Raw genomic sequence first — 21,953 nt, 5'->3', positions numbered from 1 at the left:
TGTTGGGTCCTGCGTCCAGCAGTGCGTAGCGGGACCCGCGAAGCGGGTCCGGCAAGAAGTTGCTGCTTACAGTGCCCAAGGATATTCACAATGACAAGAGACACTTCCACGAGCCTCCAGCGACCAAAATTCCGCTCCAAGATGCAGGCGGCAAAGAGAAGGTAACCGGAAGGGTTCGTATCCTGAGGTCTTTTCAATGCAAGCAGGGGGGCGTGTCCAACAGGGAGAGCGTCACCAGGTGGTTGCGGTATGCAGCAGGGACTCTTGGGATCTGGAGTCCTGCTGAGAAACCGCTCGCAGCCCTGTGTTTGAAGTGCCCACAATGCGTTGGGTCCTGTGTCCAGCACCGCGTAGCGGGACCCGCGAAGCTGGTCCGGCAAGAAGTTGCTGCTTACAGTGCCCAAGGATATTTTTTTTTTTTTTTTTTTTTTTTAAACATTTTATTAAAGCAAATTGACGCAAACCACAGTAATACAGCTTACATATTTGGAACATAGCGTCAAGTAGGCAGAGTTCAATCAGTTCCGGTAACAAAGTGACGCTAGGAATTAAACAGTTAGGTCGCATCATGGAGCATAACCAATGTCACAATAGTAGAATTTTCTGATAAGCAACTGAAATTCAAAGCAAGCATAAACAATAGTCCAAAAAACTCAAAAAAGGAAAGAAAATTGCATCATTCAGAAGTAACAGCTTGTGAGACCAGCACACCAGTCCGTTCCGTATCACAATAGGAGGCATCGCAGACTAGAACCACACTTCTATAACAGCAAACATCTATACACCCCACCCGGGAGGAACAGGAGCAAAAACAGAAGGCCATAGATCGCCAACAATACCTGAGGGACCAAGAGTAGGGTAAAGCAGCGAGCAAACGGGACGGTCCATCCCCATGTAACAGGAGAGCGGCGTGTCGTGGCAGAAGCTCTAGCTAATGGAGTGCCGCGTGGGGTACCTGAGGTCTAACCCACCCCAGTAGGTAAATTGGGGTGTAGGGACTGAGCTGTGGCTTCCCTCGCCCTCCCCGCAATGTATTGGCGATACGGGTCCCAGATGTCGGTGGGGCGGGAGGTTGCCGGGAGTTGGCCAGAATATTCCACACTAATGACATTGCAATAAGCCACACTTCGCAGCCAAGCGGCAACTGTGGGAGCCCGTCTCGAGCACCAGTGCAGTGCAACCTCTCTCTTGGCCAGAAGGAAGCAGATCGATGCCAATTTGCGTATCTTTCGGGGAAAGTTGGACATGTATCCCATCAGGGCAATCTCAGGTAAAACGGCCAGTGGAATGCCTATAATCGTACCCAGTGTATCATGTATAGCAACCCAAAAGGTGTGGAGCTTGGGGCATGTCCAGGAGAGATGGGCGAAGTCCGCCTGTGGGGCGTTGCACTTGGGACAGGTGTGGGGGCGCGCAGGGTCGATTCTGTGGGCCATCGCCGGGGTGTGGTACAGTCGGCGAAGGAATTTGAAATGAATGAGTTTGTGTCTGTTATTCATCGACACCTCTCTTGTCGTGGCGCAGCATGCGTCCCATTGATCGTCAGAGATATGGGTGCCCAGATCCTTTTCCCAAGCGGCACGAACCGTCTCATCCGACGAAGGGAGTGAGGATAAACATAATTTGTAAAGTTTGGATACCACGTGGGCCCCTGAAGTGTTCTGGATAATGGAAGTGAGTGCGAGAGTGTCGTCCGGTGGCAACGGGAAGGTGTGGAACGTGGCACGCAACAATGCCTTGAGTCTGGCCAGCACAAACGTGTCCATGAAAGTGCGCTCCGAGAAGCGAGGGTCCTCGGAAACGGAAAGCGCGTGGCCGTCGGGGAACAAGTCACCGATCGTAGTCAATTGGTATTTAGCTAGTGTACGACAGATCAATGTTTCGCCAGTTATGGGGAGCCAATGAGGGTTGGGCAGTGGGAGGGCCTGTGAATACAGAGTGTCAACACGCAGTAAGCGTCTAAGTTTGTCCCAGGCCCAAGCCGTAGTGGTAAGAGGAAGTATGTCATGCGGATCGCGAGGAAGGCCCTTAGGGAGCACATTGTCCAGGGATATAGGGAGTGCAGCGTCCGCCTCAGGTTTCAAGTGTTGAATCCTGGCGTCCGGATGGAACCAGGAATGGGCATACGAGCACTGGGCAACCAGGTAGTAGAGGTAGAAGTCCGGGACCCCAAAGCCCCCCCTTTCATATGGCAGCGTCAGCGCGCCCCAGGCCAGACGTGGGCGCTTCCCACCCCAAACCAATCTCAACAGGGCCGTGCGTAGTTGCGTGAAGAAAACCCGAGTGAGAGGGATGGGAATGTTGTTGAATAAATATAAGAACCGGGGCAGTACCACCATTTTCACTATGGCAATGCGACCAGCCATTGACAAGGGAAGGCGGAGCCACCTATCCGTGTTATCTTCCAAGAAATCGAGGGCGCGTCCATAGTTCATGCGAATGATAGCCACAGTGTCCATGTGGATGTGAATTCCTAGGTATTTAACGGAGTCCTCGCACCATTCCAATGGGAAGACGCAAGGCCACCTCGAAGTGGCAAGGGTAAGGGGGAACAGTTGCGATTTGTGCCAATTAACCCTGAGGCCAGAGTAATCACCAAAACGTACAATCTCCGACAGCAGAGGCTGTAGGTTGGTTTCTGGGGTGCGGATGTACAGAACCATGTCATCCGCGTAGAGCGAGACAAGCAGAGGCCCCGTGCGGAACTGGAGTCCCCTGTGCAAGTGTTTCTCCTGAAAGTGACGGACCAGAGGATCCATAGCCAAAATAAAAAGCAAGGGGGATAAGGGGCATCCCTGACGTGTTCCTCTAGACAGAGTGAATCTGTTGGTAATAGTTCCATTGAGGCGAAGACGCGCCGTGGGAGCCGTGTACAGCAGTTCAACGGTCGCCACAAACATAGCCGGCATGCCCATCCTACGCATCACATCTAGAAAAAAGGGCCACTCCAAGGTGTCGAACGCCTTTTCGGTGTCCAGAAAGACCGCCGCCGCTGGGACGGTCGGGTCAATTCTATGTAGGACCGAGAAGACTGTGCGTAGATTCAGGGAAGTCGACCTTTGGGGCACGAAGCCGGATTGAACCGGTGAAATGATGAAATTCACTAGCAGCGCGAGCCGCAAAGCGAGCGCCTTGGCAAGGATTTTATAGTCTAGGTTTAGGAGTGATAGCGGGCGATAGGAACCGCAGACCGTTGGGTCTCGGCCAGGTTTGGGTAGCAAGACAATAACCGCCTCACGGAGCGTAGGGGGGAGAACACCGGACTCCAGGGCCTCCGCGTACATCTCGACCAGGATAGGGACCAACTCCTCTTTGTATGTTTGATAAAAATCTGCCGTGAAACCGTCCAGGCCTGGCGCCGAGGAACCCTTCAGCGAGTCTATTGCCTCTACGATCAGTTCAGGAGTAATAGGGTGCGCCAGGAAGTCTTGCATGTACTTTTCTAAGAACACCATGGCTATCTCGTTGATGTATGGACCTGGATCGCGAGTTTCCACCGTTAGGGCGGATTTGTAGAGCTGCTTGCAGTAAGACAAGAAAGTGTTACAAATGTCAGGAGTGGTGAAGTGAGATGTGCCATCTGCAGCCACAATCTGTGTGATGTACGCTGCCTGCCGGGGGGGGCGCAGCAATTGCGCCAATAGCCGCCCCGGTCTGTCCCCCTCGCCGTATTGTCGGGCCGAATGGTACTTGCCGACGTATTTTAGTTCCCTGTCCGCCGTGTCTCTGAACTCTAACAGGAGCTCGATGCGTTTAGCGTCGTTGGCTGGGGAGGGGTCAGTCAGGATCCGAGATTCAATTGCCGATAGGTCAGTCTCAATGCGGGACAGGGTGGACCGTATTTCACGCAGCGCCCCTACATGCTTGGTGATGCAAACCCCCCTGATTGTTGCTTTGAATCCCTCCCATAGTGTGGCCCACGCCGTCACGGAGCCGGTGTTGAGGTCAAAATAGTCCTCAATCGCCGAGCGGATCTCCTCTGTGAAAACTGGGTCCGTCAGTGCGCGCCCAGGGAATCTCCACTGCCTCTCATAACCACCCAACCTGGGGATCGCAAGAGCCAGAACCACCGGAGAATGGTCAGATATGGTGCGTGGCAGCGTATGTAAATCAGTAACCCAACCCGCCAAGCCAGGGGATAAAAGCCAGTAGTCAATCCTGGTGCTCGTGTTGTGGAAGCCAGAGTGGTGCGTGAAGGACGGGGAGGTAGAGTGACGGGTAGCCTCAATGTCCTGCAGTGTAAAGTGGGAGCATAGGTCCGCCATCGCAGCGCGGGATAGGGGTTTGCGGTCAGGGGAGGGGGACGTGCTGTCCCTATCGGGGTTCATCAACAAGTTAAAGTCACCCCCCAATGCCAGAAGATCAATATCTGCGTGTATTAGAGACAAATGTAGGTCCGCAAGGCAGGCTGGGGAATCGACATTAGGGCCATAAACCCCCACAATGGAAACCTTGTACCCAAACAGCAGCCCATGTAAAATCACATATCGTCCCTCCCCGTCCACCTTACTGTCAGTCAGGACAAAGGGTAAGCGTTTGTGAATCAAGACCGCCACCCCCCGAGCATACCTACTGAAGCATGAAAACACTCTGTTTGCGCCCCAGCTCCGTGCAAAGGAAGGTGTGTCTGAATGAACCATGTGTGTTTCCTGCAGTATTAAAATATCAACATTATGTCTTGCTGCATACTGTAAAACCTGTTTCCGCTTCCGGGTAGAGTTCAGGCCCCGGACATTCCAGGTCATCAACTTAAGAATAGAAGGGCCAGTCTGCAATCCTACTCGGGCCATGAAGTTAAGTCGAAAATCGTGGGCAAGAAGCGACCCGTGAACAAACCAGTGCCATGTGTCTCGCGATCAATATAAAGTATAAGAAAACAACACAAAAAAAACAAACAACCCCACCCCCCCCACCCGCCACCCAGCCTCCCAACACCCCGTGAGAGGCAGAACCCCCCCATTTGCAAATCTGAAAGGCAAAACAGCAAGTGCAATGTAGGAAACACTGGCGTAAATGGTAGCATTACACAAGCTAGAAACCCCCAGAATACGCAACGAAACTTATTAGCCCGCGCTAGGGGGGTAGGCAACGCTAGCCCCCGGGCGGACAATCCAACTGGACATGGAGAATGTCATAACGGAGAAGTATGAAGGAACAATAGTCACTCCCGCAACAAAGAAAAGATCCAAGGCCAAAGTGGAGTGAGCAATCAACCCTGTCCAGCGTCCGTGAACAGGTCGGCGCTGACCTGCGTGTCTGACTGCGAAGGAGAAGTGGGCCTAGAGCCGGAGGCCGAGCCAGTCCCAGACTTATAAGCACTACAAAAGTCTTGAACCTCCGCTGGAGAGTCAAAAATGCGAAACCGGCCATTGAGGTCTACTTTCAGTCGGGCAGGGTAGAGCATATTGTATTTCAGGCCCAGGTTTCGGAGAGCCGCCTTGACGCTGGTGTACTTTCTCCGGGCCTCTTGCACCATGACTGTATAGTCCGGGAAGAAGGACAGCTTGCTCCCTTGCCATCGTACCTCACCCATTTCTCTCGCCGCCCGAAGCGCGGCATCACGGTCTCTAAAGTTCATAATCCTTGCGATGATGGGTCGGGGCAACTGTCCCGAGCGCGGCCTAGGTCCCAAGGACCTATGTGCCCTCTCCACCACAAAACCTGCCGTGAACGTATCTTTGCCAAACAGTTCGATGAGGAGATTTTCCACAAAGGTGTCAAACCGGCCAGTGGCAGTCGTCTCCGCCACGCCAAGGATTCTGATGTTATTGCGCCTGCCACGCGCTTCTAAATCCTCGTTTTTAATGGCGACTTCCTTCAGAAGTTTCTCCACCCTCTCGAGTCTCTTTCGGGTTTTGGAGGAGTCGTCGTCAATGTCGGATATCCTAGACTCCGCCAAGTCCAGACGTCTATCGTGGGCTTGTACGGTGGAATTGATGGCGGACAGCTTCTGTTCCAAGCTATCAAATCTAGTGTCCAGGGCTTTGAAGCCAGCCCGCATCTCCCCCATGATAGTAGCCATCATGGATGCCGCATCACCAGCAGGCTGTGCCGCCTGGGCTCCAGCAGAAGCACCCGGAGGGGGATCAGTGGCAGGGGGAGCCTTTTCGAAATTGAGGGTCTTTTGGGCTAGGTCCTTCTTCCCCATCGTGGGGGATGTGTGGCGTGGCCGCAGTCTCTGCGACAGCGGAGGTGAGCGGGGATCAATGGCAGAAGCAGGACGGCCCCCAGTGACCGGCCTCGTGGACAGGACAGCAATCGAAGGCCCAAGCCGCAGCAAGGTAGCAGGGATGCAGGCAGCCTCAGTCTCTGCGTCAGCGGAGGCGAGCGGGGACCAATGGCAGAAGCAGGACGGCCCCCAGTGACCGGCCTCGTGGACAGGACAGCAATCGAAGGCCCAAGCCGCAGTCAAGGTAGCAGGGATGCAGTCAGCCGCAGTCGCTGCGACAGCGGAGGTGAGCGGGGACCAATGGCAGAAGCAGGACGGCCCCCAGTGACCGGCCTCGTGGACAGGACAGCAATCGAAGGCCCGAGCCGCAGTCAAGGCAGCAGGGGTGCAGGCAGCCGGGGAGCACTAAATGGAGCCACGAGAAGCAGTGGTAGGCCTCCTATCCCAGGCGCCAGCAGCATCAGCAGCCTCGCGGCGGCGACGGAGGGTGGCGCGGTGTGCAGGAGTACGGCTGGGCTGCCGCACGTCATCAGGGAGCGCCCCCGGTCAGAACAGCAAGCTCGCACCCCCCTCCCCCCCGGACCCCCGAACGCGCCCGCAGCACTCCCCCCCTAACCCGGCCCGGGCCCCAGATCCAGTCCCCGGCCCCACCCCCGAGCAGGCCGAGACAGCAGCCACACCCGTGAGCCCGGAACCAGGGGCAAGACGGGCCGAGCAGTCAGGGGGAAGCAGCGCGCGAAAGCGCCGGAGGCAGGGGATCAGAGGAGAGGCGGCGCGGCCGCCGTCCGCCGAAGCGCACTCACCCGTTTCTCCAGCGTTGCGGGGAAGATGGCGCCGGGCTCCGGAGGCCTCAGATCCCCTCCGCCGCGGCCGCCGTAACCAGCCGTCCCCGCTGCCCAGGAACCTCTCCAATGCTGCCCCGGATCATCAGGCGGCTGAACGAAGCCTTCAGGGATGGCAGGGATGTGGACTACATTCCCTAAGGTCCAGTTTGGGCGCCCGCCCGGAGGAGCTTCACGGCAGAGCGGCCATTTCGGTTGCCGCCGTGGCCACGCCCCCCCAGTGCCCAAGGATATTCACAATGACAAGAGACACTTCCACGAACCTCCAGCGACCAAAATTCCGCTCCAAGATGCAGGCAGCAAAGAGAAGGTAACCGGCAAGGGTTCGTATCCTGAGGTCTTTTCAATGCAAGCAGGGGGGCGTGTCCAACAGGGAGAGCGTCACCAGGTGGTTGCGGTGAGCAGCAGGGACTCTTGGGATCTGGAGTCCTGCTGAGAAACCGCTCGCAGCCCTGTGTTTGAAGTGCCCTCAATGTGTGGGGTCCTGTGTCCTGCACCGCGTAGCGGGACCCGCGAAGCGGGTCCGGCAAGAAGTTGCTGCTTACAGTGCCCAAGGATATTCACAATGATAGGAGACACTTCCACGAGCATCCAGCGACCAGAATTCCGCTCCAAGGTGCAGGCAGCAAAGAGAAGGTAACCGGCAAGGGTTCGTATCCTGAGGTCTTTTCAATGCAAGCAGGGGGGCGTGTCCAACAGGGAGAGCGTCACCAGGTGGTTGCGGTGAGCAGCAGGGACTCTTGGGATCTGGAGTCCTGCTGAGAAACCGCTCGCAGCCCTGTGTTTGAAGTGCCCTCAATGCGTGGGGTCCTGTGTCCAAGACCGCGTAGCGGGACCCGCGAAGCGGGTCCGGCAAGAAGTTGCTGCTTACAGTGCCCAAGGATATTCACTATGACAGGAGACACTTCCACGAGCCTCCAGCGACCAAAATTCCGCTCTAAGATGCAGGCAGCAAAGAGAAGGTAACCGGCAAGGGTTCGTATCCTGAGGTCTTTTCAATGCAAGCAGGGGGGCGTGTCCAACAGGGAGAGCGTCACCAGGTAGTTGCGGTGAGCAGCAGGGACTCTTGGGATCTGGAGTCCTGCTGAGAAACCGCTCGCAGCCCTGTGTTTGAAGTGCCCTTAATGTGTTGGGTCCTGCGTCCAGCAGTGCGTAGCGGGACCCGCGAAGCGGGTCCGGCAAGAAGTTGCTGCTTACAGTGCCCAAGGATATTCACAATGACAAGAGACACTTCCACGAGCCTCCAGCGACCAAAATTCCGCTCCAAGATGCAGGCAGCAAAGAGAAGGTAACCGGCAAGGGTTCGTATCCTGAGGTCTTTTCAATGCAAGCAGGGGGCCGTGTCCAACAGGGAGAGCGTCACCAGGTGGTTGCGGTATGCAGCAGGGACTCTTGGGATCTGGAGTCCTGCTGAGAAACCGCTCGCAGCCCTGTGTTTGAAGTGCCCACAATGCGTGGGGTCCTGTGTCCAGCACCGCGTAGCGGGACTTGCGAAGCTGGTCCGGCAAGAAGTTGCTGCTTACAGTGCCCAAGGATATTCACAATGAAAGGAGACACTTCCACGAGCCTCCAGCGACCAAAATTCCACTCCAAGATGCAGGCAGCAAAGAGAAGGTAACCGGCAAGGGTTCGTATCCTGAGGTCTTTTCAATGCAAGCAGGGGGGCGTGTCCAACAGGGAGAGCGTCACCAGGTGGTTGCGGTGAACAGCAGGGACTCTTGGGATCTGGAGTCCTGCTGAGAAACCGCTCGCAGCCCTGTGTTTGAAGTGCCCTCAATGCGTGGGGTCCTGTGTCCAGCAGCAGTCCAGTATGAATGAAATGAAGGATGCTATGGAAGTTAAACAAGTGAGTGATAATGAGGTACTAAAGGTGGTCGCAAAGGAAGATAGAAATAAAACACCTTCTTCTGTAAAATTCAAAACAAAAGGTAGATCATAGACAAAAGAATGTTGTGTCAAACTGTAAATGTTTTCGTTGTGGTGATCCTAAACATTTGGCTAATGATATAAGATGTCCAGCGAGGAGAGTGGTGTGTAGGAAATGCAACAAATGTTATGTTATGTTATGTTATTTATTTATTTATATAGCGCTCGGCTACTCAAAAAGAGTGTCCCGGCGCTTTATTGGAGAAAGGAAAACTGCGACATAATAACATAACACCAGATAAAAGAAAAGAACCGGAGTGCCAGACAAAAAACTCACAACAGACAGACTACTGAGTGAACAGCCAAGTTTTAAGGGCTTTTCTAAAGGCCAGCAGACTAGTGGCTCCCCGCAGAGCAAGCGGCAGAGAGTTCCACAGCTGTGGCGCCAACAATCCAAAAGAGCGGCCTCCAAGGCGCGCTTTCTTTACACGTGGAACAACTGCCAAGTACAGGGATTCTGACCTCAGAGACCTGGTCGGTTGATAAAAGACCAGTCTCTTTTGGAGATACTTAGCTCCCCCCTTATGAAGAGCTTTATAGGCCAGAGTGAGAGCCTTAAAGGCGATCCGCTTGCGGATGGGAAGCCAGTGCAAAGATTTCAACAGGCCCGAGGCACTGGAACGCCTATTCAGACCATAAATTGCCCTTGCAGCGGCATTCTGCACCACTTGAAGCCGCTGCAGCAAGTACTCTGGAAGGCCCAGGTAAAGAATGTTGGAATAATCCAACCTGGACCCAATCAGAGCCTGGACTGTCAGTCTCCTGTGTTCCTCGGAAAGCAGGGGCAGAAACCTTCGCAGCATCCTAAGGATGCCGAAGCAAGTGCCCGACACCCCCAAGATCTGAGATTTCAAGGTTAGCCTATTATCCATCTTGACCCCCAGATTCTTGGCAACCTGAGAGGAACAAGACAGAGGGAACATATTCATTGGCCACCAGGCCTGCCAGTCTGGCTCTGTGTCACACCCAAAGAAAAGTACCTCGGACTTATCGGATTTGCACTTGAGGCTGTTCAGATGGAACCAGTGAAAAACAGCCCCAAGGCAATCCCGAATACTCTCCCCATCAAAGTCGCCTCCTCTCTTACAAGAGAAGAGGAGCTGGGTGTCATCCGCGTAGCATACGATCTGGGCGCCCAATGACTCCACCAGCGCCGCCAATGGGGTCATAATGATATTAAAGAGGGTCGGGCTCAAAATAGAGCCCTGAGGGACCCCGGCTCCCAGAGGCGGCATCACGGCGGAATCCGGCGGGGCCCAGATCGTTTGCCGGCGGCCGGCTAGAAAGGAAGAAAACCAATCGAACACCGTCCCCCGTATGCCTATCTCAGAGAGTCTGGCGAGAAGACCATCATGGGGAACGGTGTCGAACGCCGCCGACAAATCTAACATTACCAGCATGACTTTGCCCCCCGTGTCCAGAACCCGTTTAATGGTTTCTGAGACCTCGAGGAGCGCAGTCTCTGTACTAAGATGGGGACGAAAGCCCGATTGGGTGGCATGCAGGATCTCGTTAGTTTCAAGAAAATTGGACAACACACCTTGTACGTGTTTTTCCAAAATTTTCGTGAGAGCCGGCAACAGAGAGATTGGCCTATAATTAACTGGGGCCTTCGGATCTAGGCCAGGCTTTTTAAGCAAGGGAATCACCATCGCCTGTTTCCAAGCTTGTGGGACCACTCCATGCTTCAGCAAAAGATTTAACAGCGGGTTGGCCAGTGGATTAATCACCTCCGCCACTTTCGCTAGAAATTTAGCCGGGCATGGGTCAAGGGGTGAGCCTGATTTTAAATTGCCCATTATAGCTAAGGAGTCAGTAGCAGAGATCGGTGGAAACACACTCAGCGTCACACCTGGCCTGGCCGATGGTGATGCGGTGATGTCAGGTTCAATCTGAACCGTGGACACTGGTGTCAGGAATGCCTCCTGAATGCGTTGGATCTTGCTCGTAAAGAAATCAGCAAGGTCCGTAGCCCAGGTGCCTGATGGCTTCTCGTCCGAGGTGTTAGACTATGGAGAAGTGAATTCTCTCACAATGGAGAAAATCTCCTTGCAGGAGTTTGAAGCAGCATCTATTCTCCTGGCTAAATATGCTTTTTTTTCCAGGCGGATGTCCCGGTGATAAGCCTTAACCACCGTTTTGTAGGTCTGCTTGGCACCAGTATCATATTGTGCCCGCCAGGCTCTTTCGGCTACCTTGCACTGCTGCCGCGTAGCCGACAGTGCTGCGGTAAACCAAGGCGCAGAGACCCGTTTCGGTGTCGGGCGAGATGTCAATTCCTGGGCAAGATCAATTAGCCTGTCAAAGAGCCAGTCCTGCAGGGTCTGCAGATCCCTGTCCAGATCGCCAGAGAGGGGGCAAGGATGGACCATTGCTGCCTGAGCCAGCATCTCTGGGGTTACTCGGTGATATGCCCTATGGACACGACCCTGTTGAAGTGCCAAGATAGGCGATGGTTTGACTATGCCCTTAATCACAAATTTGGCAAGAAAATGGTCTGACCATAAGACGGGAGTAATCTCTATGTCCTCAAGAGGGGAGGACGAGAATATCTGGTCAAGAGTGTGCCCCTTCTCGTGCGTAGGCTCCTGTACATAGGGGATCAGCCCCAGCGGGGTCAGCGCCTCAGAAAGTTTAATGGCAGCAGGGTCGGATGGATCATCCATCCGAAAGTTGAAGTCCCCTGCCACGATACAGTGTTCCGCTTTCAGGGCCAGCCCCACCAGCACCGAATCCAGATCTTCAAAGAAAGTGCCGGGTGCACCAGGTGGCCTATACACGAGCAGTCCCTTGAAGGATTGATGCGGCGATAGAATAATAGAAAAGGCTAGGGTCTCCGAGCCTCGGATGTCCGTTACTGGTAGGATCGCACACGGGGTGCCTTTCCTGACCAGCAGTGCCACTCCGCCGCCCCTTCCCTTGGCTCTATCCTTCCTGAAGATGTTATAGTCAGGCGGGATTGCCATGGCGACATCAGGGTTAGAGGAATCACCCCACCACGTCTCCGTGAGCATGAGACATAGTGGCTTCTCTATGTCTAGTAGCTCAAAGATGTCTTGCGCATGTTTACATGCAGACCTGGTGTTTAATAGCATGCGACCAAAGCCCACGCTAAGGGTGTTATTGTTCGGCCGTGGAAAGAGCGAGCGGGTCGGGCGCCAACCACAGCCCGGGCAGCAGGATTTCCCAAGATGACGTCCGGGAAAGACAGTGCGACAGCCTGAGCCCTGAGGCATGGACATTTTTCAAAAGTGTGTCATGACATGAAAGGTAATGTATCTCACATGGTGCATGGTGAGGACATACCCAATGCAGACATTATTTTCCATGTTGAGAACCTTCAGAATGTATCTAACATGAAGTATCCTGAGTGTAATATTTTTCTTGATGACATGCAGTACAAGGTTTATGCAGACTCCAGTTCCCCATATATTTTAATCAATGAAGCCACATTTAAGGCCAACTCACGAAACAAAGTATATGAGATGTTGACCCCAGATATTAACCAAGGTGGATATAACCATGACCCTATACCACTAGTGGGTATGCTTGTTATGCAAATTAACTTTAAAGACAGAGTTACTGTGTTTAAAATTTACATCACTAAACATGGATCGAACTTACTTGGATGGAGGCATCAAAAGGATCTTGGCATAACATAAGATCCTAATGCCTCTGAACCGGTGTATCTGGTGGAAAGAGATTGAATTGGGAAAGAAGTTTATGATGAGTTTCCTGAGGTGTTCTCTGATGAATTAGGCTTATTAAAAAGCTTTTTGCACAAAATCAAATTGAAGAAACAGTATAAACCCTCTGTTCACGAAGCCAGATCTATTCCTTTATCCATAACAGATCCCCTCAAGAAAGAATTAGAGAAATTGGAGTCAATTGGGGTAATTGAAAAGATTGGAAGCTCGGAGAGGTTAGCTCCCATAGTAGTTGCATCCAAGGAAGGGGGTAGAGGTATTCGTTTATGTGTGGACCTGAGAGATTTAAATTCCAACATCTGGGTGGATAGACATCCCCTTCCTAGAATCAACAAAATGCTCAGTATCATACAGGGTGCTAAATTCATCAGTGTCCTTGACCTCTCCGCAGCTTACCACCAAGTTGCCCTCTACCCGGAGTCCAAAGCTTTGACTTCATTTATAACACCTTTTGGGGCATACCAATTCAATAGAATGCCGTTTGGGTTGGCATCAGCTGCGGCTATAATTCAACAGATCATGCAACATATATTAGGAGGTCTTAACAAAGTGTTGTGTTTCCAGGACGACATTTTAATCTATGGAGAGTCAGAAAGAGAACACAACAAGATTCTCAGGGATGTTTTAAACAAGCTAAGTAAAGCAGGTTTCACCACGCACAAAGACAAATGTAAGATAGGGGTGAAATCAGTAACATATCTAGGACACACTATATCTGAAGAAGGCATTAGACCTAAACTAGTTTGGTAGACTCTGTGAAATTAGCCCCCCCTCCTACTAACAAGGAAGAACTTAAATCGTTTCTTGGCCTTGTAGAGTATATGTCGAAGTTTGAGGAGAATTTTGCGGGGCATGTACACTCCTTAAGAGACATATTAAAAAATGTGTATTCCTTTATCTGGAGTTCTCAGTGTCAAGATGATTTTTACTACATCAAACAAGCCATTTCAAAAGCTCCCACGTTAGGCATGTTTGACCCCAACGCCAAAACTTCTCTAACCACTGACGCCAGCAAAAAGGGACTTGGTGCGTCCCTTACCCAAACTATTGATGGCAGTGAAAGAATAATTGCATTGGCGTCTAGAGCCTTAAAAGAACCTGAATATAATTACTCTACAATAGAGAAAGAAGCACTTGTGTGCTACTGGGCAATAAACCGCTTCAAATTTTTCTTGTGGGGTATTCCTTTTATTTTGCGCACGGACCACAAACCCTTACTCCCCATTTTCTCTACAAAGAGCATAGACAGAGCCACTCCACGCATCTCCAAATGGGTCTTAGCATTTCAAGGTTTTAACTATTCCATGTATTTTGTAGCGGGTGAGAAAAACACTATAGCGGATTGTTTATCCAGACTCCCCATTTCTGATGATAGTTTCCAATGTAATCCTCCGGATTAAACTATTTTAGCCATTGATTGTCCTGCTAATAACCATGAAGAATGGGAGACAGGTATACAGGAAGACTCTGTTCTAAAAGAACTTAAAAATTTGATTTGTAATGGATGGCCTGATCCATCAATGGGATTACGGAGAGGTTGAATTCTTTGTGGGTGGTAAGAGATGAACTATCCATAATTGGTGATCATGTACATAGAGGGAATAAAAGTCTGCCACCTGCAAACATAATAGAACGCATTATATTGATTGCACATGAAGGGCACCCAGGTAGAAGTATGACCCAAAGCAAGATTAGACAGTATTATTGGTTCCCCAATATGGATAGTAATGTTGAAAACACTGTGAAAGATTGCATAACCTGTGGAGCTAGTGACAAATTCAAAGTGGTACGTAAAGCACCCTTGCTTCCTGTATCTGCTCCATCCAAAACCTTGTGTAGCAGGGATTCCGTTCTCCTACAGAACTGTGCATAGAGATCTAGAACCTCAGTGACTTAGGGTGACCCAAAACTCACCTCAGTATCCAAAATCCCCTTACCGAGCTAGCTACAGTGTCTTATTGGTCATAACAAACTCCCAATGACTTAGACAAACCAGAACATGAACTTAGGTTACCTCAGGTATCGTGGAACACATGAACACGCTTTCGCTCTTTAATCATTTCAAACCAGAACTTGGAGTAAATGAGGACACGTGCATATTTGAAATATTTATTAATCAATGCAATGTTCTCAAACGCAGTATCTTGTATAATACTGACAAACAGATTATAAGAATCAAAGTTATCAGCATAGTTACTAGTCCATAGTAAGCAAACGGTGATAGCATATTATAATGCTGAAATGAATAGGAATTAACAACACCTATTTCTCACCTCCCTATTTAGCATATTATATTATATTTATGAAGGTCTCTTTTGGGTTTTAGCAGGGCGGGCCCATACCTCTAAATGTCAGGAGGAGAGGATCACATCATCTGCCACCAGCTCTCTGCATGCGAAGCATCATCAAGTGTTTTCTTGCATTCCCTGTAACTCTATCTTAAACCCGCTTAGAGCCCAATGTTGGCAGCAACTGTATTTATGTTATGTCTAATGTGGTGCGAAGATCAGACCTCCCAGCAACCTTGTATTGAGTTATTCTTAGAGGGTTCAGCACTCACTGTTCAGACAGTGTACCAAGCAAAACTGATATCAGAGTAATAACATATTATTCTCAAATAAATCACATTGCTCTTCTAGGTTGAAAGCTTCAATAACAAGTATGTGTTGTGTGCAAACTGAAGCCGAAGGAAAAATGGTGTTTAACCCCTTCTACGCTGATGACGAGCTGGGCTCGTCATGGCGTAGCCCGCTCGCACGCTGATGACAAGCCCAGCTCGTCACGTAACATGCGGATTTAAAAAACTCAGCGTACGAGCGGAATTCCGCCCGCACGCATGCGGTTAAACATGTAATAAGCTCATGCTAACTTAACACAGTATATATAAAGAAGTATCTATATGACACTTGGGACAAGTTAGGGTTAGACATCATTGGTACTCTAAACTTCCTAGGACTCTCTAAGAAATTCATATTTGTTCTTGTGGACTACCAATCCCATTGGATTTCCACTAAAACGGTTTCTTCTATCACCACATCTGCTTTGATTGAATTCTTAAAAGACATTTTCTCGAAAGAGGGAATACCCAGTTCCCTAGTTACGGACAATGGGGTTTAATTTACATCTGACACTTTGACACAGTTTTCATCTAATTTGGCCATATCACATATAAGAACTCCTCTTTATTGTCCTAAGGCTAATGGGCTGGTTGAGAGAGTAAATAGAATGTTAAAGAACACCATTCAATTAGCTGTTACGGCACATGAACCTATTGATGATGCTATAAGGAAGACTTTATGGTTGTACGATTCTTCTCCCAATGCAGTCACTGGAGTTTCTCCCTTTTTGTCCCTCAAGGGGAGGAATCCAGGGACCAAACTTAACCCCAATTGGCTCAATGGGGGTAGTTCTGTCTGGGTGGATAGAGAATCAATTTTGGATAAAATTGGTCTCCATCAATCCAGTTACAAAACAAGATATGATCAGAAGTGGGGTACTAGGAATAGGCAATGGTGTGTAGGTCAGTGGATAGTGGTCAAGAGACCTCAAGTAGGTTGTGCAAGATTTTCATCATTTTCCAAACCTCAAAGGATTCAACGAGTAAATATAATTTGTTTTTGTTTTGGAGGATGGTAGCACATGGAGCATGAACAATATATGTTGCTGCCCCAGTGTATGTATTCCCTTGTCTGCAAGAAGAGATAACCAAGAAGACATGCTTACCAAGAACCCACTGAATAGAGAGACCAGGTCATTCTTTCCTCCACAATGGCAAGAGGACTTTGTGATGTAATGACCATGCACAGAATATTCTGATGTTCGTCTTCTGTTGTAAATACTGTGTATAGAATATTTCACTTGTTCCATTTTTTCCCTACAGAAAGAGGTGTGTTGTAATCTTCCTCGCTCTGGGATTTACCTATAGTGATATGTTACACGTTGTATGCCCCCTTTTCCCTTTCCCCCCTCCCTTTCCCCTGCCCGTAGTTTGCCCCTACCTTGGAATGTTGGTGAGGAGTTCACCTTAGAATGTTGGAGTGAGGCAGTGTTGGTACTGAGGATCAGAGTTGAAATAAATTGCTCTTTCTTCCACTTCTGTGTCAGCGTTTTCTTAACAATAAGGACTTAACATCGAATTTTTCCCTGCTGTTTCATATCACCATGACAGTATATACTACATTTATTTTTACAGTCTGTGTTGTTAACCTTCAGAGTTTAGGTATTGAGTTATAAATTTAAAATAAATATTTTTAAACACATGTCCTGTTTCTTAGTGGTTTTGAGTGTATTACTCATCAAAGAAAGAGGGGTTAGAGTTCGACTGTATCCCTGAAAATATCAGATATTGTAATGATTTGTCACTCCCTCGTTTCGAGAATGGCCTAATTAGAAACCCCAATAGGATTTCTTCCTTTCAATATTAGATAATGCTGCTGTGTTTATTAGCTACACCGGATACATAATAGCTGAGGATTTACATTTTAATCCTGACTTTAATTTTAGCAAGATTTCTTTTCAGTTCAAGTAAGCATAATAACATCTTAGTGTAGGATTCGTACATGGGTAGGTGGCTGAACAGCATCCATTTCATTTTCTATATTGACAAGCATCTGAAATATTCCTGGATTTCACAACAGACACATGTAAGCAATATAGGCTTGGGCCACAAGTTATACCTTATTGCTGCCAATGCGGGTGGACATAAGCATTACCTATGGTTTCAGCATATATAAGAAACAAATAGAAGAATGAGGCAGAGACAGATCGATGATAAAGGGATGGTCCCATGGTTATGATTTAAAGTATTAATATGTGGCATTATTTAAAAATATATTTTCTGCATCACATTATGAAGGCATCATGTAAGCTAAATGTGCATACAGACACAAAGGTTTTACACAGCCTCTAAAATGGTGCACATGGTTGCAGGTCTTGTATTTTTCAAAATGCAGATTTATCTGTTCTGGTCAATCCTGACTGTTGAATGCTCATTGTGGTGGGCATTTTCAATGTCACCATTTTCAACATCATGCCAGTAATGTTTGTGAATAGTTTGAATTGTGAGAATTTCACATGACCACAGTTGCCATAAGCATAGAATAAGTCTTGAAAGTTTGCGTTTTACATTATTAACAATGGAGTCTTTAATCTGTACAAGTAACACATTTGTCTTCCCTTTTTCAGACACTCTTCAGAAGGAAAAAGGTATGTGAAATTTCATTGAAACAAGGGTGAGGATAAGGACGCATCTACTTAAGTTAGAGTACATATGTTAAACAACTTGTCTGTATATTTTTAGTTCCTGTCGTGGATCATTTGCTTTTGTTGAAGTTGTGAACTATATTTTGCTCCACAGGGACCATTAGCTGAAATCTGATTCCTTTATGCAAAACCATAAGTCCCCTACACAGTAAGCAAAGCAAGTCCCACTCTGCACTGCAGCACTAAACACCAAGACACACACCAAGGGATTTTACTGAATTTAGACTCTTTGACTCCATCTTAAATATATTCATAAATTACATTTTCAAGTTCGAAAATCATTTGTTTGCTATTTGAGCAGACATATCTAAGAAAATATTTTCCAATTGATAGTACATCTAAAGAAAGAATTTCCAAATGAAATAGTTTTGAGGTTTACATCATGACCATTTTGTTTATAACATAACTTTGAAGCCTTTTTATAATCTACATTGAATGTATTACTATTTTACAAACCCCCTAACTACCATAGTGACAGACAACTTTAAGTCATATACTTCAACAAACCATGCCCATAATTGAAGGGCGATCGAAAAGTATAATAATCGTAAATATGATAGGTCAGTTTCAAACATAGAAACTATTTATTATGACTATATGAACAGAAATATCTTATGTTTATCAAATTTTCAGATGTTTTGCAAAACAAAATTAGAATATTGAGAAAATCCTCCGAGATAGATAATGCTACTCTTTCTGAGTTCTCTTTGTTTGTCTAGTTCCACCAGTGGGCAATGTAGAAATGAATTTCACATCCTCAAAGCAAGATTAAATTAGTCTTCTTTATAGCTTCTCAGATAGATGATTTAATTAAAGCAAGAGGAAAGTTTCTAAATTGAGCTATAATAGATGGATCATATGGAAAAGCAAATTCAATGATTTTCCCCTGCCTTGGTAGTTGCAAAATCCATCTCCTATTATTTGCCGACAACACCCTCCTGATCTCAAAGACCCTAGTGGACAACAACGTTTGGTTAATACATCAATAAATCTAAAGACTTTAGCACTGAACAGTGGGCTTGTAATAAACCATTCTAAGACCAAGTTTATGGCCATTACCCCTCACAAAACATTTAGGGGTTTGATAATGCTGGAGGGGTCGACCTCTGGATAGGATATGTGAGTTTGACTCTTTGGAGGTTAGATTAAACAGATTTAAGGTGTGGGCACCACATGTTGAGAAGAGCAGACTAAATTTAACTCCGCACTCGGCTGCAATTTTAGGACACTATTGGATATCCTGGACCAGGTGTATTTCTCCTGTACTCTAGGTATCCAGAGTTTTTTTTAATATCTTTTTTATTTGCATTTATACATATAGTGGGAAGATAACCAGCACAGTTACTGAAGTATAGCAAGAGCACGTTCACTACAGCATGTTTGGATTACAGCTAGGATAATAAGGATAATATTTCAGGTGCATCCTGCAAGGCAATCTTAGGTTTTAAGCTCAGTATTGCATACACATACAGTAATATAGGCGGCAAGAATTCCTGGCAGATACAAGCATCTTCGTAACAGTCAATTGTTATTAACTCCGATTCAGTGAGGAGTTGGTGAGCATCTATTTTTGTATCTTGTTGTCCATATACATATGGTTGTTGTCTACCTTACCATATCTGCAGTATACACTCAATCAGTGCTAGGCTGATAAAAGACGCCATTCATAAAAAGATAAACCATACAAAACAAAACAAACTTTGGATAGGATATGTGAGTTTGACTCTTTGAAGGTTAGGTTAACTAGATTTATGTTGTGGGCACCACATGTTGAGAAGAGCAGCCTAAATTTAACTCCACACTCAGCTGCAATTTTAAGACATTATTGGATATCCCGGACCAGGTGTCCAGAGTTAAAGCCGAGGGCAGAGCCCTGTAGGGGGCTGAAGTATGGGGCACTTGGAATCTGACTAAACTTGAGGTAGAGGAGAATACATTCAGAGAGTACTGACTAACCTCCTGTATAATACTCCGCTAATACAATTAAGACGAGATTGGGACCTCAATTCAATGACATATGAGGCCTAATTGAGGCTGTTACATTATTGGAGAAGGTTGAAACACTATGCAGATCTTGATGACCATCTTGGACCCTTGGAGGAGCTATTATCACTGGACAGTCATGGTAGAATTAAGTGGTTATCTTATGTCCAAATGTTGCTAGTACACATCGGTTTAGGGGGCCCATGGGCCTACTCAGCATTCCCGACCTATCTATTCAAGACTACACCTAAGGATGCATTCTGGTACCATGTAAATTCCAGTATGTGTCCAAAGGGTTGCTTAGTACTCTTTTTTTTAATTTTAAACTTGAATTTCAATTTGAACCTTTCTTGGATATTATTAACCCATTAGCTGCAAAGTCCTTTACCTTAAATTCCTCCAGGGAACTTTACCATTAATGTATGTATTATCAAAGTGGGACCATTTAAATTCAATAAGTACTGTATGTCCAGTTTGCCAACGGCTAGAGGAGTCACTAGTTAACATTATTTTATTCTGTTCTGGTTATACCTGGCAAAGAAAAACATGGATCATCCCTTTTTGAAAGCAATTTGGATGCCTTCTACCAGAGGTTAGCACAAGGTTCCTCTGTACAGTATCCTCTCAGTTAGTTACTTTGCGGTATCCAAGTACCTTCCTTGGAGCAGGTCCATCAGATACAGGGTGCTGGAGTTATTGGCTTTCACATTATGCTTTGTCTTTGTCTTAGCCTCCCTGTACCTATGTATTTGTTATATGATGCTTAGCATCGGTGTCCTTTATTTGTTGTATTTTAACTATATATTTTTTTAAATGCCAATTGTAACTAATTATAAAGTATTTTATTTATTACAATTTAAAGGTACACTTCCATGGATCATTTAAAATTTGTAATGGCATGACAAAGCGCCGTGTTGTAAATTGAGTTTGTGTATCTCTAGTTTTACATATGTACTGTTATGTACTTTTATGGTTTAAAACTCTGAATAAAGTATTTGATGATGAAATATTTGACACATCTGAAAACAAAATTAAATTAGTTTTCTCTACATTTTCTCTTATAGATGATTTAATTAAAGAAAGAGGTAAGTTTATAAATTGAGCAATCATAAATGGATCTTATATAAAAGTAAATCTGAAAGAAACATGTTAGTTATAGATTCCTTACCTTAGATTTACCCCCAGGTGTCAGACTGGATCCGGAAAGTTTTTTCATCAGCAGTACCCCTGCGTGTTGAAAGGTGGCGTCGGCCAGCTCTGCGATTGTCATTGGCATTGTGGTTGCCGGGATGACGTTGCGTCAGCTACTTAGACGCCGACCTCGCGAGCCAACATCAGTTCTTTCTTTTTCGGTGCTAGCCAGCGCAGATCCGGGAAGAGTGGTACCACTAGTACATTTTTTACTAATCTTATTGCGACTTTTGTCGACTTCTTTTTCGAGTCGTATGACACCTGTTGTACGAGGGATGCCCAGTGTCTAGCAATGCAGTTCCTGTAAGCTACTGATGTCAGTGACGGATCCGCACAGCATGTGTCTTTTTTGCCTGGAGCATGACCATGACCCCTAGTTGTGCTCTGACTGCCGGCCCATGGCCCGACAACTTTGCGGGAGCGGTCCCGTAAGTTACTCGAGGCTGGGCAGCTGGCTTCATGCCGCTCAAGGTCCTGGTCCCGTGGGAGGTCGAGGGACCGGTCGCGGAGTCATCATCATCACTCCTCGTCGATGTCTTTGCACTCAGGGCTCAGGTAAGTCGAAGCACAGGAAGAAGTTGAAGAAGCACCATCGCTCTTCGACTTCCTCTCAACCGTCGGCTGGCGCAGCGCACGGTGCGGGTGGTGCCACTCCCAATGCTCCGCTGGTGGAACCTCCATGGTCGACTCTGGCCTTCCCTCCCTTTCTGGGATCGAGCTCGACCCCTGCCCAGCTTCGTCAGTTCTATGAATCGATGCACGCCATTTTTGGGCGGACCGATTCCGCTAGCGCTCTGTTGTGCCAGACGGAGCGGGGTGGGGCAATAGATCTTTGAAGCCAGCGCCTCCGGCCCCGGCACCACAGGGCATCCT

At 47.9% G+C, this 21,953-nt stretch overlaps 1 protein-coding gene across 3 annotated transcripts in view; it reads left to right on the top strand.

Annotated features, from left to right (window-relative positions):
- LOC147710091 (E3 ubiquitin-protein ligase TRIM39-like) overlaps positions 1–21,953 on the top strand; it is a 370,919-nt gene that overhangs the window by 168,967 nt on the left and 179,999 nt on the right. For 2 of the 3 annotated variants that reach the window (XM_086920791.1, XM_086920793.1), the window contains 2 exons: positions 17,829–17,849; positions 20,954–20,974. The exons of the other annotated variant lie outside the window; for it this stretch is intronic. In XM_086920791.1, the coding sequence (XP_086776917.1) occupies positions 17,829–17,849; positions 20,954–20,974 (42 nt within the window). The remainder of the gene's footprint in view (positions 1–17,828; positions 17,850–20,953; positions 20,975–21,953) is intronic. 3 annotated transcript variants of the gene reach the window in all.

The sequence above is a fragment of the Lissotriton vulgaris genome, chromosome 5 (assembly GCF_964263255.1).
Source record: "Lissotriton vulgaris chromosome 5, aLisVul1.2, whole genome shotgun sequence".
Classification (NCBI taxonomy): Eukaryota; Metazoa; Chordata; class Amphibia; order Caudata; family Salamandridae; genus Lissotriton; species Lissotriton vulgaris.
The sequence above is the reverse complement of the archived record's forward strand: the minus strand, read 5'-3'. Positions and strand labels throughout refer to the sequence as shown.